Source organism: Pseudophryne corroboree, chromosome 8, assembly GCF_028390025.1.
Source record: "Pseudophryne corroboree isolate aPseCor3 chromosome 8, aPseCor3.hap2, whole genome shotgun sequence".
Taxonomy (NCBI): Eukaryota; Metazoa; Chordata; class Amphibia; order Anura; family Myobatrachidae; genus Pseudophryne; species Pseudophryne corroboree.
The window spans coordinates 214,666,951-214,690,115 of NC_086451.1; the positions used below are offsets into that span (position 1 = coordinate 214,666,951).

At 44.9% G+C, this 23,165-nt stretch overlaps 1 protein-coding gene across 4 annotated transcripts in view; it reads right to left on the minus strand.

Moving 5' to 3' along the window:
• Window positions 1–23,165, minus strand: part of OPHN1 (oligophrenin 1) — a 584,093-nt gene that overhangs the window by 180,616 nt on the left and 380,312 nt on the right. For all 4 annotated transcript variants that reach the window (XM_063937075.1, XM_063937074.1, XM_063937076.1 and 1 more), the window contains one exon: window positions 16,728–16,806. In XM_063937075.1, the coding sequence (XP_063793145.1) occupies window positions 16,728–16,806 (79 nt within the window). The remainder of the gene's footprint in view (window positions 1–16,727; window positions 16,807–23,165) is intronic.

Below are 23,165 nucleotides of genomic sequence, written 5' to 3' on the forward strand. Positions count from 1 at the left end.
CGCTTTTATCAGGAGATTGTCCAAGTACAGGATAATTGTGACTCCTTGCTTGCGCAAGAGAACCATCACTACCGCCATAACTTTGGTGAAAACCCTCAGAGCCGTGGACAGACCAAACGGCAACATCTGAAATTGGTAATGACAATCCTGAACGGCAAACCTCAGGTAAGCCTGATGTGGAGGATATATGGGGACGTGTAAGTAGGCATCCTTTATGTCGACCGACACCATAAAATCCCCTTCCTCCAGACTGGAGATCACTGCTCGGAGAGACTCCATCTTGAACTTGAATTTTCTTAGATAGAAATTGAGGGATTTTAAGTTCAGAATTGGTCTGACTGAGCCGTCCGGCTTCGGGACCACGAAGAGGCTCGAGTAAAAGCCTTCTCCCTGTTGTGACGGAGGTACCGTGACAATGACTTGATTTTGACATAGCTTTTGTATAGCACCGCATACCACCTCCCTGTCCTGAAGAGAAACTGGTAATGCTGATTTGAAAAATAGTCGAGGGGGCACGTCTTGAAATTCCAGCTTGTACACTTGGGACACAATTTCTAATAACCATGGGTCTAGGGCCGAACGAACCCAGAAATGACTGAAGAGTCGGAGACGTGCCCCCACTGGTGCGGACTCCCGCAGAGGAGTCCCAGCGTCATGCGGTGGATTTGGTAGAAGCCGGAGAGGACTTCTGCTCTTGGAAACATGCCACAGCCGGTGACCTTTTTCCCTTTCCTCTTCCTCTAGAAGCAAGGAAGGAAGACCCTCGTCCTCTTTTGTATTTATTGGGCCGAAAGGACTGCATCTGATAGTGGTGCGTTTTCTTTTGTTGTGCAGGAACATAAGGTAAAAAGGATGACTTACCCGCGGTAGCCGTAGATACCAGGTCAGCGAGGCCGTCACCAAACAAGACACCACCTTTATACGGCAGAGACTCCATAGCCTTCTTAGAGTCAGCATCAGCATTCCATTGATGAATCCACAATGCTCTCCTAGCTGAGACTGCCATAGCATTGGCCCTTGATCCCAAAAGGCCAATGTCCCTTGCAGCTTCCTTAAGGTAGGCTGCAGCATCCCTGATATGACCCAGTGTCAAAAGAATGCTATCCCTATCCAGGGTATCTAACTCAGATGACAAGTTATCTGCCCACTTTTCAATAGCGCTACTCACCCACGCCAAAGCAACTGCAGGTCTGAGTAGCGTATCCCTAGTGACATAAATGGATTTCAATGTATTTTCCTGCTTACGATCCGCAGGCTCCTTTAGGGCTGCCGTGTCAGGAGACGGAAGCGCCACCTTTTTGGACAGTCGTGATAGAGCTTTGTCCACAGTGGGGGTTGACTCCCACTTTTCCCTATCCCCAGAGGGGAACGGATATGCCACCGGAATTCTCTTGGGAATATGAAACTTCTTGTTAGGATTTTCCCAAACCTTTTCAAAAAGAGCGTTCAGTTCATGAGAGGGAGGGAACGTTACCTCAGGTTTCTTTACTTTAAACATACAGACCGGTGTAACAGGAAGAGCAGGGTCCTCCGTGATATGTAACACGTCTTTTATCACCACAATCACTATAGTCGACACTGGAGTAAGAGTCCATGTTGGAATCTGTATCTGCTATCTGGGTAAAAGAACGCTTTTGTGACCACGAGGGGGTCTGAACTTGTGACAACACATCCTCCATGGATTTCTTCCATGCCTGGGTCTGAGACTCAGACTTATCCAATCTCTTATTTAATAGAGCCACATTCGCATTCAAAGCACTCAAAACATTTACCCAATCAGGCGTCGGCGGTGCCGACAGGGTCACTCCTACAGTTGTTTATTTCCCTAATCCAGTCTCCTCCTGGGAAGAGCACTCAGCCTCAGACATGCCGACACACGTGTACCGACACCACAAACACAGGGGGGCATATAGGGGACAGACCAACAGTAAAGCCTGTCAAAGAAACACAGAGGGAGTGTGCCAGCTCGCAACCCAGCGCCTATCCCGGTTCTGAAACTTTTTATACATTTCCACAGACCTGTTAGCGCTTTTATATCATTATTCCAGCACCAAATTAACTGTGCCCCCCGTTTTGCACCCTGTTACTTACTTGAGGAAGGACCAGCGTCTCTGCAGCTCTGTGAAGAGAAAATGGTGCTGATGAGAGCTGTGAGGGTTAAGCCACGCCCCCTTAATGGCGCGCTTCATCCCCGCTATTTTTAAAATTATTTATACTGGCGGGGGTCCGGATTTAGTGCCTAGGCACTTAAATACCTCATAGCCAGTCTCAAAATGAGGATTTTATGCTGCCCAGGGCGCCCCCACCCCGCACCCTGTAGTGCCACTGTGTGTGTGGGAGCATGGTGCGCATCGCGGCCGCTGTGCGCTACCTCAAAGCCATCACTGAAGTTTTCTGATCTTCTTCTACTCACCCTTCTTCTGACTTCTGGCTCTGTAAGGGGGGTGACGGCGGGCTCCGGGAACGAGCATCTAGGCGTACCTAGCGATCAGACCCTCAGGAGCTAATGGTGTCCTGTAGCCTAAGAAGCAGAGCCTTGAAACTCACAGTAGTAGGTCTGCTTCTCTCCCCTCAGTCCCACGCTGCAGGCAGCCTGTTGCCAGCAGGTCTCCCTGAAAATAATATACCTAACAAAAGTATTTTTTCAGAGAAACTCAGGAGAGCTCCTCAGTGTGCATCCAGTCTCACTGGGCACAAATTCTAAACTGGAGTCTGGAGGAGGGGCATAGAGGGAGGAGCCAGTTCACACCCCTTTTAAAGTCTTAAAGTGCCCATGTCTCCTGCGGATCCCGTCTATACCCCATGGTTCTTGAAGTGTCCCCAGCATCCTCTAGGACGTAGGAGAAATACATAAATGCTTTAATTTCTCCATACATGTGTTCCTTGGTGCTTTCAACAATCAAACTTTAAAAAAAAATCCTGGAAAGGAGGGTTAAAGCATATGCAGTGTAATTTCGGTGTTCCCTGGTACACCATCAAGACTTTGTCAGGAAATACACATTTTTTACATTTGAAAAGGATAATTCTTTTATAATTTTCAGATCTTGGCTGATAAGAGAACTGTATACTGTATAGAGTAGAACATGTTGATAAGAGAACTGCATCTTGTATACTGTATAGAGTAGAACATGTTATACTATGTAAACGCTGGTTTACTTACAGGACTAAAAAGCATATACCTTAAACACACTTAATACACTTTACTATTGAGCCGCTCCGGCCGCAGTAATTAACCTTTCACCTTTATATTATTTACAAACCTTACGTACACAAGGTCGCACAGTGTACGCACTCTGCGTATGTACGCCGAAAGGGCGTAGGGACTACACAGTTTGCATACACAGGCCTATACGCTGTTAGCACAATGCAGCAGCCCGAGTGGCTGTAAATACACTTTAAACCTTAGCAAGGAAATGGAACACGACACCAATTGTAATTCAAAACTAGGTTGGAGTCTAACCCACCAACGGTTCTTTACTTGCAGGGGGTAACAATATAAACAATACAATACAATAGAATAATGGCTACAGTCAATGGTACATACTTCTTTGATTTCGCCTGCGCTTCCCAGACTGGTCTTCAGTCATCAGGGTAGATGACCTTTAGAGTCTGTGTGTGACCAAGCATGCAGCTGGCTCTTTTATACAATATTCCAAAACTTAACACAATGGATACTGTAATCTCTTTGTCCATTGGACACAGGGATGGTCATTTACAGTACAGGAGAGGTCATAGGTTGGTTTGAATAGGTGGGCGATGTCTGTTCCAGATGCACTTGTGGGTTGTCTCCTCTGGGTTCCCGCCGCATACCAAATGTACAGTAAATACAGTTTATATCTATATTCTGCTCCTGCGCATAATTATTCGCAGGAGCGTGTGATCTTCTGCAAACCAACACCGGAATATTACCCTTAAAATACCCTACAGCTGGATACCAAACACCACCTTATAACCTTGTTCTGTCCCCTCCTATCCTGTAAAGGTGAATCCCTTTGTTCTGATACCATTTAAACTGTTGTAACTTGCTGGTGTGATGCAGGGAGACTATGTGTACATTGAGCACTATTTGGATTAAATATGTAATGTGTTTTGATGGCTTTTCCATGCGTTCACAAACTCTACCGTAAATACCCATACCACGCGCTAATGCGCAGGACCGCGGGAGCGACACCATACGCAAATTGCGAATATGCGCACGCACAGCAAAACAAGTACACACACGGAGGCCATCTGTGTGTAGTTTGTACGTGATGTGTGTATTGCAATATTTTTCGACTTCGACAACTATACATTTGGTCAGGGATTTAAAAAAAAAACAAAAAAAAAAATATCCAGTGACGAGATGGAAATGAGGATTTAAAAGTTACTAATATACCATGTGCGATATCCTGTACAGAATTGTATAAGTTATGTAGCCTTTTATTAAAAACATTTCTCAAACAGCACAGGATAGAAGCATCTCCTTGGATAAACACGTCTCAGTATGTAAATTTTCCTTGCCCATCTGTGCAGATGGGAGATAATACTAGAAATCTGCACCAGGTTGTTTACTTGTTACTATGAAACAAGCTCCCTACTACAGCAAAGTGGGGACAGAATGCATGTGCCAGATCTGGGAGTGAGTATAAGAAAAGACAAAGGCTCTGTATGCACTTGCTACTAATGCACTCTAACATTTGCTCTTTAATATCAAACTGTCCTACACAGGGGTTGCAGTTAAAATGGTGGCTGTCGGGATCCTGGCGTTCAGGATACCGACGGCGAAATTCGGACAGCCAACAATGCAGACAGCTGGAAGCCCGTGCACCAGGACTATACCCACTCACGGGTGTCCACGTCCACGACATCCATAGAGTGGGAACAGGTTCTGTAGCTAGTGCATCGAGCCACCGAGCCCGCAGTGCGGTGAGTGCAGCAAGCCCGCAAGGCGACTCTTAGCGCTTGCCCCGCTGCCGGAATTCCGGCGGGCAAGATGCCGCTGCCGGGATATTGACAGCCGGCATACCGTCTGCCGGTAAAACGTATGTAATCACTACAGGGGAATAAAGTAAAATACACTGTAACTGCGAGCACCTATTTATATAGATTTCCTATGCTGCTGTGATCGACCTCGCTTCCTGACAAGTGCAATATGCACATTGCTGAATGTATGATGTCAGATGATGAAATCACTGCTCATGTGCGACTACCAGCATAGTAATTGGAAGAACAACTAAGTAATAAGCACAAGATTTATAACTTTTAAAGAAAAAGAGTGGTGTATTAAATGTAATTAAATTATGTAAATTAATTTTAAACAGTATATTCTATTTTGTATAATAGTTACAGTGGGGCAAAATAGTATTTGGACAGCCACCGATTGTGCAAGTTGACCCACTTAAAAAGATGAGAGAGGTCTGTTATTTCCATCATAGGTACACTTCAACTGTGAGAGACAGAATCTGGAAAAAAAAAAAAAAAGACAGGATATCACATTGTATGATTTTTAAACAATTTATTCGTATATTCTTGCGGAAAATAAATATTTGGACAATCAAAAAGTTTACCTCAATACTTTGTAATATAACCTCGGTTGGCAATTACAGAGGTCAAACGTTTCCTGTAGTTCTTGACCAGGTTTGCACACACTGTAGCAGGTATTTTGGCCCACTCTTCCATGCAGATCTTCTCTAGATCTGTCATGTTTTGGGGCTGTCGCCGGGCAAGACGGACTTTCAACTCCCTCCACAGATTTTCTATTGGGTTGAGGTCTGGAGACTGGCTAGGCCACTCCAGGACCTTGAAATACTTCTTATGGAGCTACTCCTTAGTTGCCCGGGCGGTGTATTAGGGGTCATTGTCATGCTGGAAGACCCAGCCACGTCCCATCTTCAATGCTCTTACTGAGGGAAGGAGGTTTTTGCCCAAAATCTAACGATACATGGCCCCCATTCATCCTCTCCTTAATACGGATCAGTCATCCTGTCCCCTTTGCAGAAAAGAAGCCCCAAAGCATGATTTTTCCACCCCCATGCTTCACAGTGGGCACGGTGTTCTTGGGATGCCATTCATCATTCTTCTCCCTCCAAACACGGCGAGTGGAGTTTATACCAAAAAGTTCGATTTTGCTCTCATCTGACCACATTACATTCTCCCAATCCTTCTCTGGATCATCCAGATGGTCACTGGCAAACTTTAGACGGGCCTGGACATGTGCTGGCTTAAGCAGGAGGACCTTTCGGGCGCTACAGGATTTCAATCCATGACGACGTAGTGTGTTAATAATGGTAACCTTTGTGACTGTGGTCCCAGCTCTCTTGAGGTCATTGACAAGGCCCCCCCCGTGTAGTTCTGGGCTGATTCCTCAATCTTCTCAAGATCATTGATACCCCACGAGGTGAGATCTTGCATGGAGCCCCAGGTCGAGGGAGATTGTCAGTGATCTTGTATTTCTTCCATTTTTTAATAATTGCGCCAACAGTTGTTCTCTTCTCGCCAAACTGCTTGCCTATGAGTAGCTCATCCCAGCCTTGTGCAGATCTACAATTTTGTCCCTGGTGTCCTTAGACAGCTCTCTGGTCTTGGCCATGGTGGAGAGGTAGCAGTCTGACTGTTTGAGGGTGTTGGACAGGTGTCATTAATACAGGTAACGAGTGGAGGATAGAAGAGCTTCTTAAAGAAGAAGTAACAGGTCTGTGAGAGCCAGAAATCTTGCTGCTTGGTGAGTGTCCAAATATTTATTTTCCACAAGAATAGAATATACAAGTAAATTGTTTAAAAATTATACAATGTGATTTCCTGTTTATTTTCAGATTCTGACTCTCACAGTTGAAGTGTACCTATGATAGAAATTACAGACCTCCCTCATCTTTTTAAGTGGGTCAACTTGCACAATCGGTGGCTATCCAAATACTTTTTTGCCCCACTGTATATATCCCTATATTATTTCTACGTTTTGACAGGGACTCTTACTAAAATCTGTGAGTGTTATATGCGAATAAGTGGTAAAAAGGAAGAGAGGGTTAGGAAATGTGTGACCAGTATGAGCCACTAACAAGACTATGGAGGAAAAAGCTATGATAGGTGTCCGCATACTTTGGGAACTGCCCTTGTAAAGTCTGAATTTGTTTCGAGATTTTGTATGACAACTAGGGCATAAGTTACCAACCTGATATCTCTATCATTGTTGGTAACTCAGCAATCTTCCCTACCCCATAAACTCACTGCCTAGGTGTCATTCTTGACTCTGAACTGTCCTTTGTTCCCAACATTCAATCTGTCTCAAAATCATATTATATACATCTAAGAAATATATAAAAAATATGACCATATCTTACACAAGACACAGCAAAAACTCTAATCCATGCTCTCATTATCTCCCGCATTGATTATTGTAATAGTCTCCTGACTGGTCTTCCCAAATATAGGCTCTTACCCAGTGCCGGTGCTAGGGTGCTTGGCGCCCCCCTGCATGATAAATTTGCACCCTCCCATATGTAAAAAAGGGAGAGTGTGCCACAAAAGGGGCGTGGTCTCACAAGAAGGGGGCGTGGTCACACAATAGTACTCCTAATTCAAATTACGCAACACAGTAGCACAATCTTATTAACATCACACCAGACGTAGTGCCCCTGATTCATATTACACCACATAGCAGTGCCCCTTAGTCACGTTACATCACACAGTAGTGCCCTTTAGACACGTTACGCGACACAGTAGTACCCATTATACACATTACCCATAGTAGTGCCTCTTACACATTATGCCACAATAGTGGTGCCACACATTTTACCCACAGTAGTAGTGCCCCTTACATATAACGCGCACAATAGTAGTGCCACACATACAGTAATACCCACAGTAGTAGTGCCCCTTACATATAACGTGCACAATAGTGCCACATATAATGACCAAAGTAGGAGTGTCCCTTAAATATAATGCCCACAATAGTAGTGCCACATATAATGCCCACAGTAGTAGTGCCCTTTACACATAACACCAACAGTAGTACTACCCATTACAAATATGTCTGCAGTAGTAGTGCCACACATAATGCCCACAGTAGTAGTGCCCCTTACATATAGGTCTACAGTAGAAGTGACACACTTAATGCCTAAAGTAGTGGTGTCACATATAATGCACACAGTAGTAGTGCCCCTTACATATATGTCCACAGGAGGGGAGGGGAGAGAGGGGGGAGTGTGGTATTTATACAGGAAGTCAGCAATGGATTGGAGTCTGAAGAGTAGCCGCTGTAAAGGAGGAGGGGGAGGCGAGATGAGGCCGCAAGGGAAAACACAGGATTTGTATGGGTAGGTTTCTATATATGTGCATCATATTATATTTCATATTCTCTTCTTTACAAATCCTGTGAGTGCTGCCTTCATCTGCTAATATATATATATATATATATATATATATATATACATACATACACATGTATATATACTGTACATGCACACAGTATGGAAATATATTTGTGTGTGTATATATAACTATGTAGATATATATGGATTTATTTATATCTATGTACTTATATTTCACATCCTACTGTAGACAGAGCTGGCAATATTGACCAGCAGTACCTCGAGCTCTGTGAGAACCTCCAGTGATCGTCCTGGAGTCCTGACTGGTGGATTTCAGTTTAGTAGTGCACCCGCAGCATGATGACTACTTGCAGCTGCTCCGCTCTGGAAAGGGCAGGGGAGGAGGAGGTAACGGTGAGTAACAACAGATTAATCCCGCCCAGTGCGAGACAGTACTGAACGGGAAAATGCTGCTAGGCATGCGCATCAGCTACCTTTCAGCCATCTTGTACTGCAGAGAGCTCAGTGAGAGCTCTCTGACTGAGAAGCTGCCGCGCATGTACGCGGCCGCGTTGGCGCTGTGACAGTCAGTAAAGATGGAGACAGCGAGCTGTCTTCACTGTAGGGAGCTGACAGGGAGCCACGCTACAGGCTGCCGATGCTGTTGCTTGTCATCCAGTTTGACAGGTGCAACGGCAGGGTAGCAGATCAGGGAGAAAGCCTCTTTAGCTCAGCGCCTCCCTGCTTTGCATACCCTTGCTGAGCGGGTAGCGCCGGCTCTGCTCTCACCACTACAATCCATTCTGAATGCAGCCGCGAGGCTAATCTTCCTCACTAGACGTTCATAGTCTGCAGATCCGCTCTGTCAGTCCCTCTATTGGTTACCGGTATTCTACCATATAAAATATTTTTACTTACATACAAGGCTATTAACCAAACTGCACCAACGTACATCTCTTCACTCATCTCAAATATCTCCCTACCCGACCTCTCTGCTCTGCACAAGATCTGCAGCTCTCATCCACACGTATTACTTGTTTCCACTCAAAACTACAGGACTTTATCCGGGCTTCACCCACTCTGTGGAATGCCCTCCCACGCGCAATAAGACTCACCCCTAGTCGCCAAACCTTTTAAACGTTCCATGAAGACTCACCTCTTCAGATAAGCCTATCAAATTCCAGACCCACCCACATAACCTTCAAAGCTTCCCTATCTCATTACATCTTCTCAGTACAGAACACATAACCTTACATATTTTGTCTTTCTTTCCTTGGCCAACATTACCGGGTGTACATATCATACTGTACATATCAACACCATTAAGAATCTAGCAATCTTCTGAACCAGTATGCAATAGATAGCACCTATCCTTGTGTATCAATGCCTATTTCTCTATAGATTGTAAGCTTGTGAGCAGGGCCCTCCTGCCTCTATGTCTGTCTGTTTTTGCACAGTTTTGTTCTATTACTGTTGTTCTAATTGTAGAGCACAGCAGAATATGCTGCGCTATATAAGAAACTGTTAATAAATAATAAATAAAATAAGAAAATGTGGATGGTAAAAAAAGGTTTACAAAATAAAGAAGAGTAAAAGTATGACTGCTTAAGGACTAGTCCCTTCAATATGGAGCTGATGGAGGGAGTCAGTTACACACGTTACTTATTCTAAGCACTGTTTTCATGAATGCCATAGAAAAGCCAAACATCTCTAACAAAGAACTGTGTTATCTCTAACATAGAAACATCCGTGGTATTGGAGCTCTCCTTGTTCTAATGCCCTCCTCAAATACTGCGGATCAGCAGCTTAAAAAAGATCGTATCGAAGCGCTTAGCTTGCGGTAACAGTCGGATGCCTGTACCTTGGTAAGCCTGGAGTTTTGGGAGTAAACGAGACCCCTAAATTCGCCCATCTGACGTGCTCAAACTATCTGCTATCTGGTATGCATTCAGGAACAGTGGGACTGTGTAAATGATTTTCTATGTACCTTTGATGTTTTAGTTGGCAAGGGAATTAGTACCTCCAGAGTTGTTTTTATTGATTTAAATTTGTTTTGTAAGTATTACATTATGCACATGTGCACTATCCTTGTATGTTAATACAACGTGGAATCTGAACTGAATATGGATAAACAACCCTTGTGAATGATGATATGTATGCTTTAACCTCCTATGAGACATTTTGGGGGAGATGTACTAAGCCTTGGAGAGTTCTAAAATAGGATTTTAATAACCTACCGGTAGATCCTTTTCTCGTAGTTCGTAGAGGATGCTGTGGTTCCATTTAGTACCATGGGGTATAGATGGGTCCCTTGGGAACCATGGGCACTTTAAGAGTTTAATAGTGTGGTGTGCTCCTCCCTCTATGCCCCTCCTACCAGACTCAGTCTAGAAACTGTGCCCGAGGTGGCGGACATACTTTGAGAGAATGAAATCCACAGATAGTTGTGAGATTCACACCAGCTCACACATAACAAACAGAAAGCCAAGCTAACCAGCTTGAAACGATTCAGCAACGGCTCAACAACAGTACTTAAGCAAGTAACAATGCAGGAAAACGAAGCGCTGGGCGGGCGCCCAGCATCCTCTACGGACTAGGAGAGAAGGATTTACCGGTAGGTAATTAAAATCCTATTTTCTCTAACGTCCTAGAGGATGCTGGGGTTCCATTTAGTACCATGGGGATGTACCAAAGCTCCCAGTACGGGAGGGAGAGCGTGGAGGCTCCTGCAGAACAGATTGACCAAACTTAAGGTCCTCAGAGGCCAAAGTATCGAACTTGTAGAACTTAGCAAACGTGTTCGACCCAGACCAAGTAGCTGCTCGGCAAAGTTGTAAAGCCGAGACAACCCGGGCAGCCGCCCAGGAAGAACCCACTGTACGAGTAGAGTGGGCCTTAACAGATTTTGGACACAGCAAGCCTGCCATAGAATAAGCATACTGGATAGTAAACCTGATCCAGCGAGAAATCATCTGCTTAGAAGCAGGACACCCAACCTTGTTGGGATCATAAAGGACAAACAGAGTGTCCGACTTTCTGTGACGAGAAGTTCTCTTCACATATATCTTCAAAGCCCTCACAACATCCGAGGACTTTGAGGTAATTGAGGAGTCAGTAGCCACTGGCACCACAATAGGTTGGTTGATATGAAAACCTTTGGAAGAAATTGCTGACGCGTTCTGAGCTCAGCTCTATCTTCATGGAAATCAAGTAGGGGCTTTTGCAGGACAATGCCCCCAATTCTGACACATGTCTAGCAGATGCCAATGCCAACATCCGCCTTCCAAGAAAGAAACTTGACATCAACCTCCTGTAAAGGCTTGAAACAATCGGATTGCAGAAACTGCAGCACCACATTAAGATCCCAAGGTGCCGTAGGAGGCACAAAGGGTGGTTGGATATGCAGAACCCCTTTCAAGAATGTCTGAACCTCAGGGAGAGCAGTTTCTGGAAGAAAATGGACAATGCCAAAATCTGGACTTTTATGGAGCCCAAGCGCAGCCCCACATCCACATCTGCTTGCAGAAAGAGGAGAAACCGTCTCAGTTGAAACTCCACCGTAGGAAACTTCTTGGATTCACACCAAGACACATACTTTTTCCAAATTCGATGGTAATGTTTAGACGTTACTCCCTTCCGAGCCTGTATCAGAGTAGGAATGACCTTTTTCGGAATGCTCTTCCGAGCTAAGATCTAACGTTCAACCTCCATTCTGTCAAACGTAGCCGCAGTAAGTCTTGATAAGCGAACGGCCCCTCTTGAAGAAGGTCCTCGCGAAGAGGAAGAGGCCTCGGATCCTCCAGGAGTAAATCCAGAAGATCGGCGTACCAAGCCCTTCTTGGCCAGTCCAGAGCAATGAGGGTCCACCCATGAACTCTTGTTCTTTTTATTAGTTTGAGAATCCTTGGGATGAGCGGAAGTGGAAGGAACACATACACTCAGTGGAACACCCACGGAGTCACCAGTGCGTCCACCGCTACTGCTTGCGAGTCTCTCGACCTGGAACAGTACCTCCGAAGCTTCTTGTTGAGGCGAGAGGCCATCATATCTACCTGAGGGAAACCCTATCAGCTTGTCACCTCTGCGAACACCTCCAGGTGGAGGCCCCATTCTCCTGGAAAGAGATAGTGTATGCTGAGGAAGTCCGCTTCCCAGTTGACCACCCGGAATGAAGATTGCTGACAGCACCACTGTGTGCTTTTCTCCCCAGAGGATGATTCTTGTTACCTCTGACATTGCCGCTCTGCTCTTCGTTCCGCCCAGTCAGTTTATGTAGGACACTGCCGTTACAGTGTCCGACTGAACCTGAATGGTCTGATCTTGTAGAAGATGTGCCACCTGCAGAAGGCCATTGTACACGGCTTAGTTCCAGAATGTTTATCGGAAGGATGGATTCCAGACTTGACCACTTTTCCTTGGAAGTTTGCCCCTTGGGTGACTGCTCCCCAACCTCTGAGACTTGCATCCGTGGTTAGAAGGATCTAATGCTGAATCCCGAACCTTCGGCCCTCGAGAATGTGAGAAGTTTGTAGCAACCAAAGGAATGAAATTCTGGCTTTCGGCGACAGGCAAATCCGCTGGTGCATGTGAAGATGAGATCCCGACCATTTGTCCAGGAGATCCAGTTGGAAGGACCGTGCATAAAATCTTCCGTACTGTAGAGCCTCGTAGGAGGCAACCATCTTCCCCAGAAGGCGAATGCACTGATGAACCAATACCCGGGCAGGTTTCAGGACCTCCCGGACCATTGATTGTATCACCAACGCTTTCTCCACCGATAGAAACACCCTCTGCACTTCCGTGTCGAGGATCATCCTCAGGAAGGACAGACGCTTTGTCGGCTCCAAATGTGACTTTGGAAAGTTCAGGAACCACCCATGATCCTGGAGTAGTTGAGTTGAGAGAGCAATGCTCTGTAACAGCTTCTCCCTGGAAGATGCCTTTATCAGCAGATCGTCCAGATATGGAATAATGTTCACTCCCCGCTTGCGGAGGAGTAGCATCATCTCTGCCATGACCTTGGTAAACACCCTCGGTGCTGTGGAGAAGCCAAATGGCAGTGCCTGGAACTGATAGTGACAGTCCAGTAGGGCAAATCTTAGATAAGCCTGGTGAGGCGGCCAGATCGGAAGGTGAAGGTACGCATCCTTGATATCCAGGTATACCAGGAATTCCCCCTCCTCCAGACCTGAGATTACCGCTCTCAGAGACTCCATCTTGAATTTGAATTCCCTCAAATAGGGGTTTAAGGATTGTAGGTTTAAAATCGGCCTTACCGAACCATCCGGTTTCGGCACCACAAATAGGTTGGAGTAATAACCCATGCCTTTTAGGTGAGGTGGAACTGGAACAATGACACTTGTGTGTAACAATTTTTGAATGGCTTCCTGTAGGATAGCACTTTCTATCAGCAAAGATGGTAAGCCTGACTTGTAGAATCTGTGAGGTGGGAGTTCCTGAAACTCCAGTCTGTACCCCTGGGCAACAAAATCTTTTACCCAGGGGTCTAGGCAAGAAGACGCCCAGATGTGACTGAAATCTTTTAGTCTGGCTCCCACCTGCCCGATTACCAGGCTGGGAGGTCCACCGTCATGCTGAAGACTTAGAGGAAACAGAACCTGGCTTCTGTGAACCTGTTGTTGCAGGTTTTCTGGATTTCCCCCGACCGCCTCTAAAGAAAGTGGAAGGGGGTTTGGACTTTTTAACTTTCGCGGTCCGAAAGGACTGCATTGTAGACGTAGGATAAGATTTCCTAGTCTGTGTCGTAGCTGAGGGAAGGAAGGTCAATTTACCCGCAATTGCCGTGGAGATCCACGCATCCAATGCATCCCCAAACAGACCCTGACCTGTGAAGGGTAGGTTCCCCACAGTTTTCTTGGATTCCGTATCCGCAGACCATTGGCGCAGCCAGAGTCCTTTGCGTGCCGAGACAGCCATGGAAGAAGCCCTTGCATTAAGTAGGCCTAGGTCCTTCATGGCCTCCACCATGAAACCTGCAGAATCCTGTATGTAACGCAAAAACAATTCAATGTCACTCCTATCCATAGTAACTAATTCCTCTAGTAATGTGCCTGACCACCTTACTATGGCCTTAGAAATCCACGCACAAGCAATAGTGGGCCTTAACGCCATGCCTGTAGATGTGTACAGTGATTTGAGTGTAGTCTCAATCTTGCGATCAGCTGGCTTTTAAAGTGGTTGAACCAGGGACAGGTAAAACCACCTTTTTAGACAACCTAGATACAGAAACGTCTACTATAGGCGGGTTTTCCCACTTTTTCCTGTCCTCTTCAGGGAAGGGAAAAGCAATGAGAACCCTCTTTGGGATCTGGAATTTTTTCTCCGTGTTTTCCCAGGATTGTTCAAACAAGGAGTTTAACTCCTCAGAAGCAGGGAAAGTAAGGGAGGATTTCTTATTGTCTCTAAAGTAAGCCTCCTCTACCTGCTCAGGTACTTTTTCAGTAATGTGTAAAATGTCCCTAATGGCCACAATCATTAGTTGCATCCCCTTAGCAAGGGATTCACCTTCCCCCCGCATATCCCAATCACCGTCCCCTGAATCAGAGTCGGTGTCCGTGTCAGCCTGCATTATCTGGGCTATAGCACGCTTTTTAGGGTATGTAATGGAGGCCTTAGATGAGGTAGTGGGAGCTGAACACTTCAAAACCGCTACAGATTGTTTTAAAACCTGCGTTTCATTCTCATTATGTGACATCCTAGATGAAATCTGGGATATCATTTCCCTTATAGAATCCACCTATGGGGGTCCGGACTTAGGAGGCTGAGAAGGAATATGGCAGTCCTGAGTACATGGAAGAGACGTTTCAGGGGAAGATACATACTCTGCAGCACAAGACACAGAGTCCCTAGACATGGTAATGTGAGATATACAGACACACACAGGAAAATGTCCGACACAGTTTCCCCCAGAGTACCTTCAGAGAGTCACAGAGTATAAGGAGCAAGCCACACAGCGCCCCAGTAGGCAGTTAATAGAATAAACGGCCGGCTTACTGAGTAACCTTAATAGCATACACAGTTCTTATAACACTCTCCCCCCCTGTCTATAACACCCTGGTACCGCAGAGGTATGCTGGAGTTATGAGGAGGGCAGAGCTCCCTGTCAGCGTCTCATCTGTGTGATCTGCAGGGAAAAAATGGCGCTGGTGAGTGCTGGATCCGCTCTGAGGAGAAGTCCCGCCCCCTGTAATGGCGCGTCTTCCCGCACTTAATAGATTATACTGGTCTGAGGTATTTGTGCTAACAGCGGGATTAGCCAGTGTAGGGTATGTGCGCTGGCCCAGGATGCCCCTCACAGACTCATACACCAAGTGCCGCTGAGTCTTCCGGAGCGCAGCCTGTCAGAGCTGCGCTCCCACCCTTGTGCTGCCATTCCCGCCGGCGACCCGCTTCCCGGGCCGCCGGCGTCATACTCACCACTCTTCTTTCTTCTGGCTGTTAGGGGGTGGCGGCCATGCTGCAGGAGTGAGCGGTCGCCTCGTGGGCTTGCGAACCGCACCCTCAGGAGCTCAGTGTCCTGTTAGCGGAGATAGAGAACCATTAACTTCTAGAGTTGGTTCCTACTCCCCCCTAAGTCCCACGAAGCTGGGAGGCTGTTGCCAGCAGCCTGCTTGTACCTAACTAAACTCAGAAAATAATAAAACTAGAAAAACTCCTAGGAGCTCCCCTAGCTGTGACCGGCTCCTCCGGGCACATTTTCTAAACTGAGTCTGGTAAGACGGGCATAGAGGAAGGAGCCAGCTCACACTATTAAACTCTTAAAGTGCCCATGGCTCCCAAGGTACCCGTCTATACCCAATGGTACTAAATAGAACCCCAGCATCCTCTGGGAGGTAAGAGAAAGTGGAGAGAGATAAAGTACCATCTAACCAGATCATAGCTGCCATGCTATAGACGCTGTGAAAAACGACAGGAGCCAAATGGTTGGTACTTTATCTCTCTCCACGGCTAGTACATCTGCCCCTCTGTGAGGTAATTAAATAATCTAAAGGAAAGTGTGCTGATTGGGAGAAGATTATCCGGCATTCATTTCACGAGGACCTGTGGTGGAAAGATTTACAAGCAGTCTATGCTATGCATCTTTTTTCTGATTTTGGGGTAAACATAATAGTGTGCGAGAAGCTAGAGGTGCGGGAGTTTGTGCCAGAATGCCCATATTTTTAAAGCGCCAATCATTTACAAGTCAAAACCAACTCACGCCCTGTTACATTTACTACTTTGTTTAAGGAGAACATTAGAACAAGGAGAACACCAATACCAAGGATATTTCTATTTCAGAGTGACTTTTCTTGGGGCTTTGCATTATCTTGTTTGTGTGAGCTATTTAATCACCATTTTCGTATTAACTATAGAACTTTGCATGTACTGTCCATGTGCTGTGTAATGGATGGGCTTGCGAAGATCTCGGCATGCAATACTCACTGGCTCTTTCCCATCCATTGCTTCTATCCACAGGCGTCGGTTGGTCTCTGATAGAGCCTGAAAGGTGATGGTGCTCTGCCTGAAATACAAAAGAACAGATACATAGTAACATAGTAACATAGTATCTAAGGTTGAAAAAAAGACAATTGTCCATCGGGTTCAACCTATTTGTGGTCTCCTATGCACGAATATTTTGTATAAAATTTTGACTGAAGTTGCTGACTGCCGTTCCGATTAACCCCTCTTTTTTATAATAACCATAGTGCGTGACTATGCCCCGTAACCCTGGATATCCTTATCCATTAGGAATTTATCTAACCCATTCTTAAAGGTGTTGACTGAGATGGCCATTACAACTCCCTCAGGCAGGGAATTCCAAACACGTATCGTCCTTATCGTAAAAAAGCCTTTACGCCGTATTGTGTGGAATCTCCTCTCCTCTAACCTGAGCGAGTGTCCACGAGTTCTCTGTGTTGATCTAACCAAAAACAGGTCCTGCGCAAGATCTGTATATTGTCCCCTTACATATTTGTAAATGTTGATCATGTCCCCTCTTAATCTACTCTTTTCCAGTGTAAACATGCCTAGTCTTGCAAGCCTTTCCTCGTATTCCAGCGTCTCCATACCCTTGATTAGTTTGGTCGTCCGCCTTTGAACCTTTTCTAGCTCCAGGATATCCTTTTTGTAGTAAGGTGCCCAGAATTGTACACAGTATTCAAGGTGTGGCCTCACAAGTGATTTATATAACGGGAGTATAATACTCTCGTTCCTAGCATCAATTCCCCGTTTTATGCATGCTAATATCTTCTTTGCTGCAGTCCTACTTTGGGTACTACTGTTTAGTTTGCTATCTATGAGGACACCTAAGTCCTTTTCCAGTACAGAATACCAAAATTTTACCCCATTTAGTAGGTAGGTGTTATTTTTGTTCTTGTTACCACAGTGCATTACCTTAAACTTGTCTGTATTGAAGCGCATTCTCCATTTCGCTGCCCAAGCTTCTAATTTAACGAAGTCATTCTGAAGCGACTCAGCATCCCCCTCCGCATTTATAACTTTACACAATTTGGTATCATCTGCAAAAATTGACACGATCCTCTCTAGACCTTCTGTTAGGTCGTTAATTAAAATATTGAACAATAGCGGTCCTAATACTGAGCCTTGCGGCACACCACTTAGCACTTCAGTCCAAGTTGAAAAAGATCCATTAACCATAACGCACTGCTCCCTATTATCTAACCAGATTTTTACCCAAGTGCATATTGTGCTTCCTAGCCCTGATTCTTGTAGCTTGTAGATAAGTCTCATGTGTGGTACAGTATCGAACGCTTTGGCAAATTCTAAAAAGATTACATCCACCTCTTTACCCTGATCTAGGTTTGCGCTGTTTCATAAAAGCCAAGTAAGTTGGTTTGACAGGATCTGTCCTTCATAAACCCATGTTGATTCCTTTTAATGACCTTATTGACTTCAAGGTACTTCTGAATACTATCTTTTAGAATACCTTCCAATACTTTCCCCACTATAGATGTAAGACTAACTGGTCTATAATTACCTGGTTCAGCTTTACTTCCCTTTTTGAATATAGGCACTACTTCCGCTATACGCCAGTATTTGGGAACCATACCGGATATTACTGAATCCTTAAAGATCAAAAATAGCGGTTTTGCAAGTTCAGAATGAAGCTCCATTAGAACCCTTGGGTGAATACCATCGGGACCTGGTGACTTATTAATCTTTAAATGTTTTAATCGGTCACAGACTACTTCCTCGCTAAAATAAGTTCCTATCAGTGGGATATTCTCATTATTGAAATTATATGTTAGTCCCTGAATTGGGTCCTCTCTAGTAAATACTGTTGAAAAAAAACTAATTTAGTGTTTCCGCTATGTCATTATCATTTTTGCTTAAGACTCCCAACTTGTCTTTTAAAGGGCCTATACTCTCCTTCTTTAATCTCTTGCTATTAATGTATTTAAATATTTTTTTGGGATTCGCTCTGCTTTCCATTGTTACTAGTTTTTCAGTTTCTACTTAAGCCGCTCTTATTTCCTTTTTGCATATTTTGTTACATTCCTTATAGTGCTGAAATTACTCTGCTTCACCGTCAGATTTGTATTTTTTAAATGCTCGCCTTTTCTTGCCCATAAGTTCCTTAATCTTTTTGTTAAGCCACATTGGTTTATGATTTTTATTCCTTTTTTTGCTGCTCGTAGGAATAAATTTGAGTGTATTTTTAGCTAGCAGGAATTTTAGTACATCCCATTTCTCCGTAGTATTTTTTCCTAAAAACAAACCTTCCCATTCAATATCCCTGAAAAATACCCTCATCTTATCAAAATTTGCTTTGCTAAAGTTTAGAGTCCTAGTTGAGCCACTATAGGGCTGTTTATGGAAACTGATATTGAATGTGACCATATTGTTGTCGCTGTTTCCTATGGGTTCCCCTACTATAATACCCGATACCAAATCCCCATTGTTTGTTAATATCAGGTCTAAGATTGCATTGTACCTAGTTGGTTCCTCAATTAGTTGAACTAAGTAGTTATCATTAAGTGTGTTTAAAAACATATTGCCCCTAGCAGTATCACATGAATCGTCTTTCCAGTTTATCTCTGGATAGTTAAAATCGCCCATCACTACTATGTCTCCTACTCCTACTGCTCTTTCAATTTGCTTTAGTAACAATTCCTCATCAGATGCGTTGATACCAGGCGGCCTATAGCATACACCCAATACTAACTTTTTTATTCCTTTTTCCCGCATGCAATTTCTACCCATAATGTCTCGACAGTGTCTACAGCCCCCCGCCCCCCCGGATTATCTTCCCGTATATCAGGTTTTAAAAACGGCTTTACGTAAAGACACATCCCTCCACCCTTTTTATTTAGTCTGTCTCTCCTAAACAGTGTATAGCCCTCTAGATTGACTGTCCAATCATGAGATTCGTCCCACCAAGTTTCAGTAATGCCTATAATATCATACTGTTTGCTTCTTGCAAGTATTTCTAGTTCACCCTTTTTACCAGTAATGCTTCTGGCGTTTACATACATTGGCGTTTACATACATACAACTAAGATAAGTATTTTCCCTTGCGTTAGGGACATCTTTCACCTTATGTAGCAAGGATGACCTGTAATCGTCATTGGTTAGTGCTTTGGTAAAATCTCTTTTAGTACCCATGTTAGTAACCTTACCGCCTGCTCTTACCCTCCCCCCAACTTCTCCCCCATTTCGTTTACTACCGCCATCCCCACTATTCTCACTGCATGACCCGTAGTTTCTAGCTAAACCCTCCCCCCAGGCTCCTAGTTTAAAATCTCCTCCAACCTTCTAACCATCCTTCCCCCCAGCACCGCTGCCCCCTCATCAGTCAGGTGCAATCCGTCACGACAAAAGAGATGGCGCCTGACTGAGAAGTCCGCCCAGTGTTCTAGGAACTCAAACCCTTCTTTCCTGCACCAATCCCCAAGCCACACATTTACCTCCCTAATCTCCCTCTGCCTCCCTGGACTAGCGCGTGGCACGGGTAATAATTCCGAGAATATTACCTTAGATGTCCTTGCCTTCAGTTTCTTTCCTAAGTCCCTATAGTCTTTCTTAAGGACATCCCACCTTCCGCTAACTTTGTCATTGGTTCCAACGTGCACCAAGACCGCTGGTTCTTTCCCAGCCCCTCCCAACAATCTATCTACCCGGTAGATGCTGAAAAAAAGTAGTTTTCAGAATAACTATTCTTTTTAAAGTTGAATTATTAAAGGGAACAAAACATTGTGGGTCTGAACTACAACTATGCACAAATCCAGATACAGGGGCCAAAACCAGCACCTGGGAAATCCATACTGTGCTGCTTTGGTGGGGGTCTGTGTCAGCTATGTAAGCTGCACAGCCTGATTTAGGACTAGAGAGGGGCACACCCCAGCCCTACTGTAAAATACAATGCATAAATACAGCTGGACAGAATGTGAGTGCAGCAAGCACAGGGAGAACGTACTAGGCTAGCATGCATAGAACAATACACAATATAGCCCATCTGCACTCAGAAGAACAAATTGGTTTTCTTGACAGCTGTTTCTGCACCTTCAGTAACTCTATAAACCCTGTGAATTTGCCTTAGAAGAAAACAGAACACTTCTGATCTATTGGGACATATTGCTATTAGTGGGCTGTCGAGATTATATGATTCATTGTAAGAGCAGATTTCACTCACTTGTACAGTAGATCACAGTAATGGCCCATACACACGGTGAGATTCGGGCTATGCCCGATTCTCACTATGCGACAGGGGCTAGGTCGGCACATAGTCAGTATCGCATACATAATGAGTGTGCTTGCGATACGGACTATGGGGGTCATTCCGACCCGTTCGCACGCAGCGGTTTTTCGCTGCGGTGCGAACGGGTGCTGAATGCACATGCGCGGCGGCCGCTGTGTGTGTGTGCGACATTGCCTGGCGACAGGGGTCGCCGAGTTACTTCGCGGCTACTGACGGAAGCGGTCGCAGCGGCGACCGCTAAGATGATTGACCGGAAGGAGGCGTGTATGGGCGGATCCGGACCGTTGGAGTGGTGAGTAAAATGCAAGCGTGTCTAGGAAAACGGAGGGCGGATGTCTGACGTCAAAGCCGGGCCCATCATTGCTGGAACCATCGCACAGGGTAAGTATGTCCAGCCCTAGTCTACTTCTGCTTGATTTTTTTTAAGCTTAGCAGGGCTGCACAAGCGATCGCAGCCCTGCTAAGCTTAAATACGCTCCCCCCATAGGCGTGGACTATTGATCGCAGCAGCACCTATGTGCAATTTTGGCTAAGTGTCAATTTTGACTATCTCTTAAAATTTGACTCTCTCTTCAAAATTGACTTGCCTGCACAGTCTATCTATTCTTGCGATGCAGACCGCGCGGGACCGCGCATCGGCATCGAATCGGGATCGCAAGGTGACTTTCACCTTGCGATCTGCACTTAGTTTTCTTACGATTTTGACTATATAGTCAAAATCGTCAGAAAAAATCTCACCGTGTGTACACACCATTAGACCATCGGTTGATGTACTGGGATCCTGTATTTCTCTATGGTGTTCAGCACCCTGTTTTAATGAATCTGTGACTATTATTTGCTGTGGTGACGCAATTACTGATGTTCCAGTATCCAGATCATCTTCACTAGTGGTGCTGTGGAATACACATAAGCATACAAAATGCGCAAAATATACGGGACATTTCCTTAATAATATACTTTTGGTTTATCTTTTATAAGAGAGCTCTGCAATACCTATACATGTCTTCCAACTTGCACAAAGAAAGTAACATTTTATAATAATTAAAAAAAAAAAAAAATACTAAAACAATAAATATATACCGTAAATAAGACCAAAAAGTCATTTCTGATTGCTGTGACTGGGCCACTAGTAATCTGGACTTTTGTCTCATGTAAGGAAAAAGGCAAAACATGTTTTGCTATAATGGAGAGACAATATAGATCTGAGCACCGAGTAAATCACGGATCAGAGTCAGCGGTGCAGTAACACAGCCAATCAGAAGTGATTTGCAAATGCTGGCAACTGTCACAACAGCCATGTGGTAATTGCATCTGCCTTTACTGCCTTTAAATCACCTGCAAATACGTCTTTCTCAGGCATATACGCCCTTGTCCTGGCCTGCATGTGTCCGTAAAATGTGCAATCATGCCCATTCTGTGCTCCGTATCCCTACCCAGATCTACCTATCCAGGTGCAAGTGGGGGAGAGTGGCAGGACCATGCAAGTCTGCATAGGGCAATGCCATGTGTCCTCTTTCTGGCCATACACAGAGCAATTACCACGCAATCTGGCATAGCACTGGGCATCAGCGTCTACTTGTTTCTTATATCTACATATTATGCTATGTGGTTTAGCAATACTCAGGCTGATAATATTGTCACTGATCTTTTCTGTGAAATACGCAAACTATACAATTTTATAAAACACAATAAACTTTAGCATGCACACAGGTAGCCCAGGAGCCTGCACATAGGTAGCCCAGGAGCCTGCACACAGGTAGCCCAGAAGCCTGCACACAGGTAGCCCAGGAGCCTGCACACAGGTAGCACATGAACAATTCACACAATAGCCCAGTGGTTCCCAAACTTTTTGGAATTACGGCACCCTAGAGTATCAGAATTCTCTTCACGGCACCCCTAGGCTAACAATTTGTTATTGAGAAATTTAGAAAGAAATATTAAATTTAGTCAATTGTGTTTATAGGTTCAATTGTGTGGTGAGGGACAAGATTTGCTTCTGTATGTCCCCATATATATTATGATTGGCAGCCACCAACACTGATTTTGCCTATTACATTGACCATAACTAATTTCAATTGGTCCTGCACCACCAATCCAAGGCACCCCTCTAAGTGTCCCGAGGCATGCCAGGGTGCCACGGCACACAGTTTGAGAACCACTGC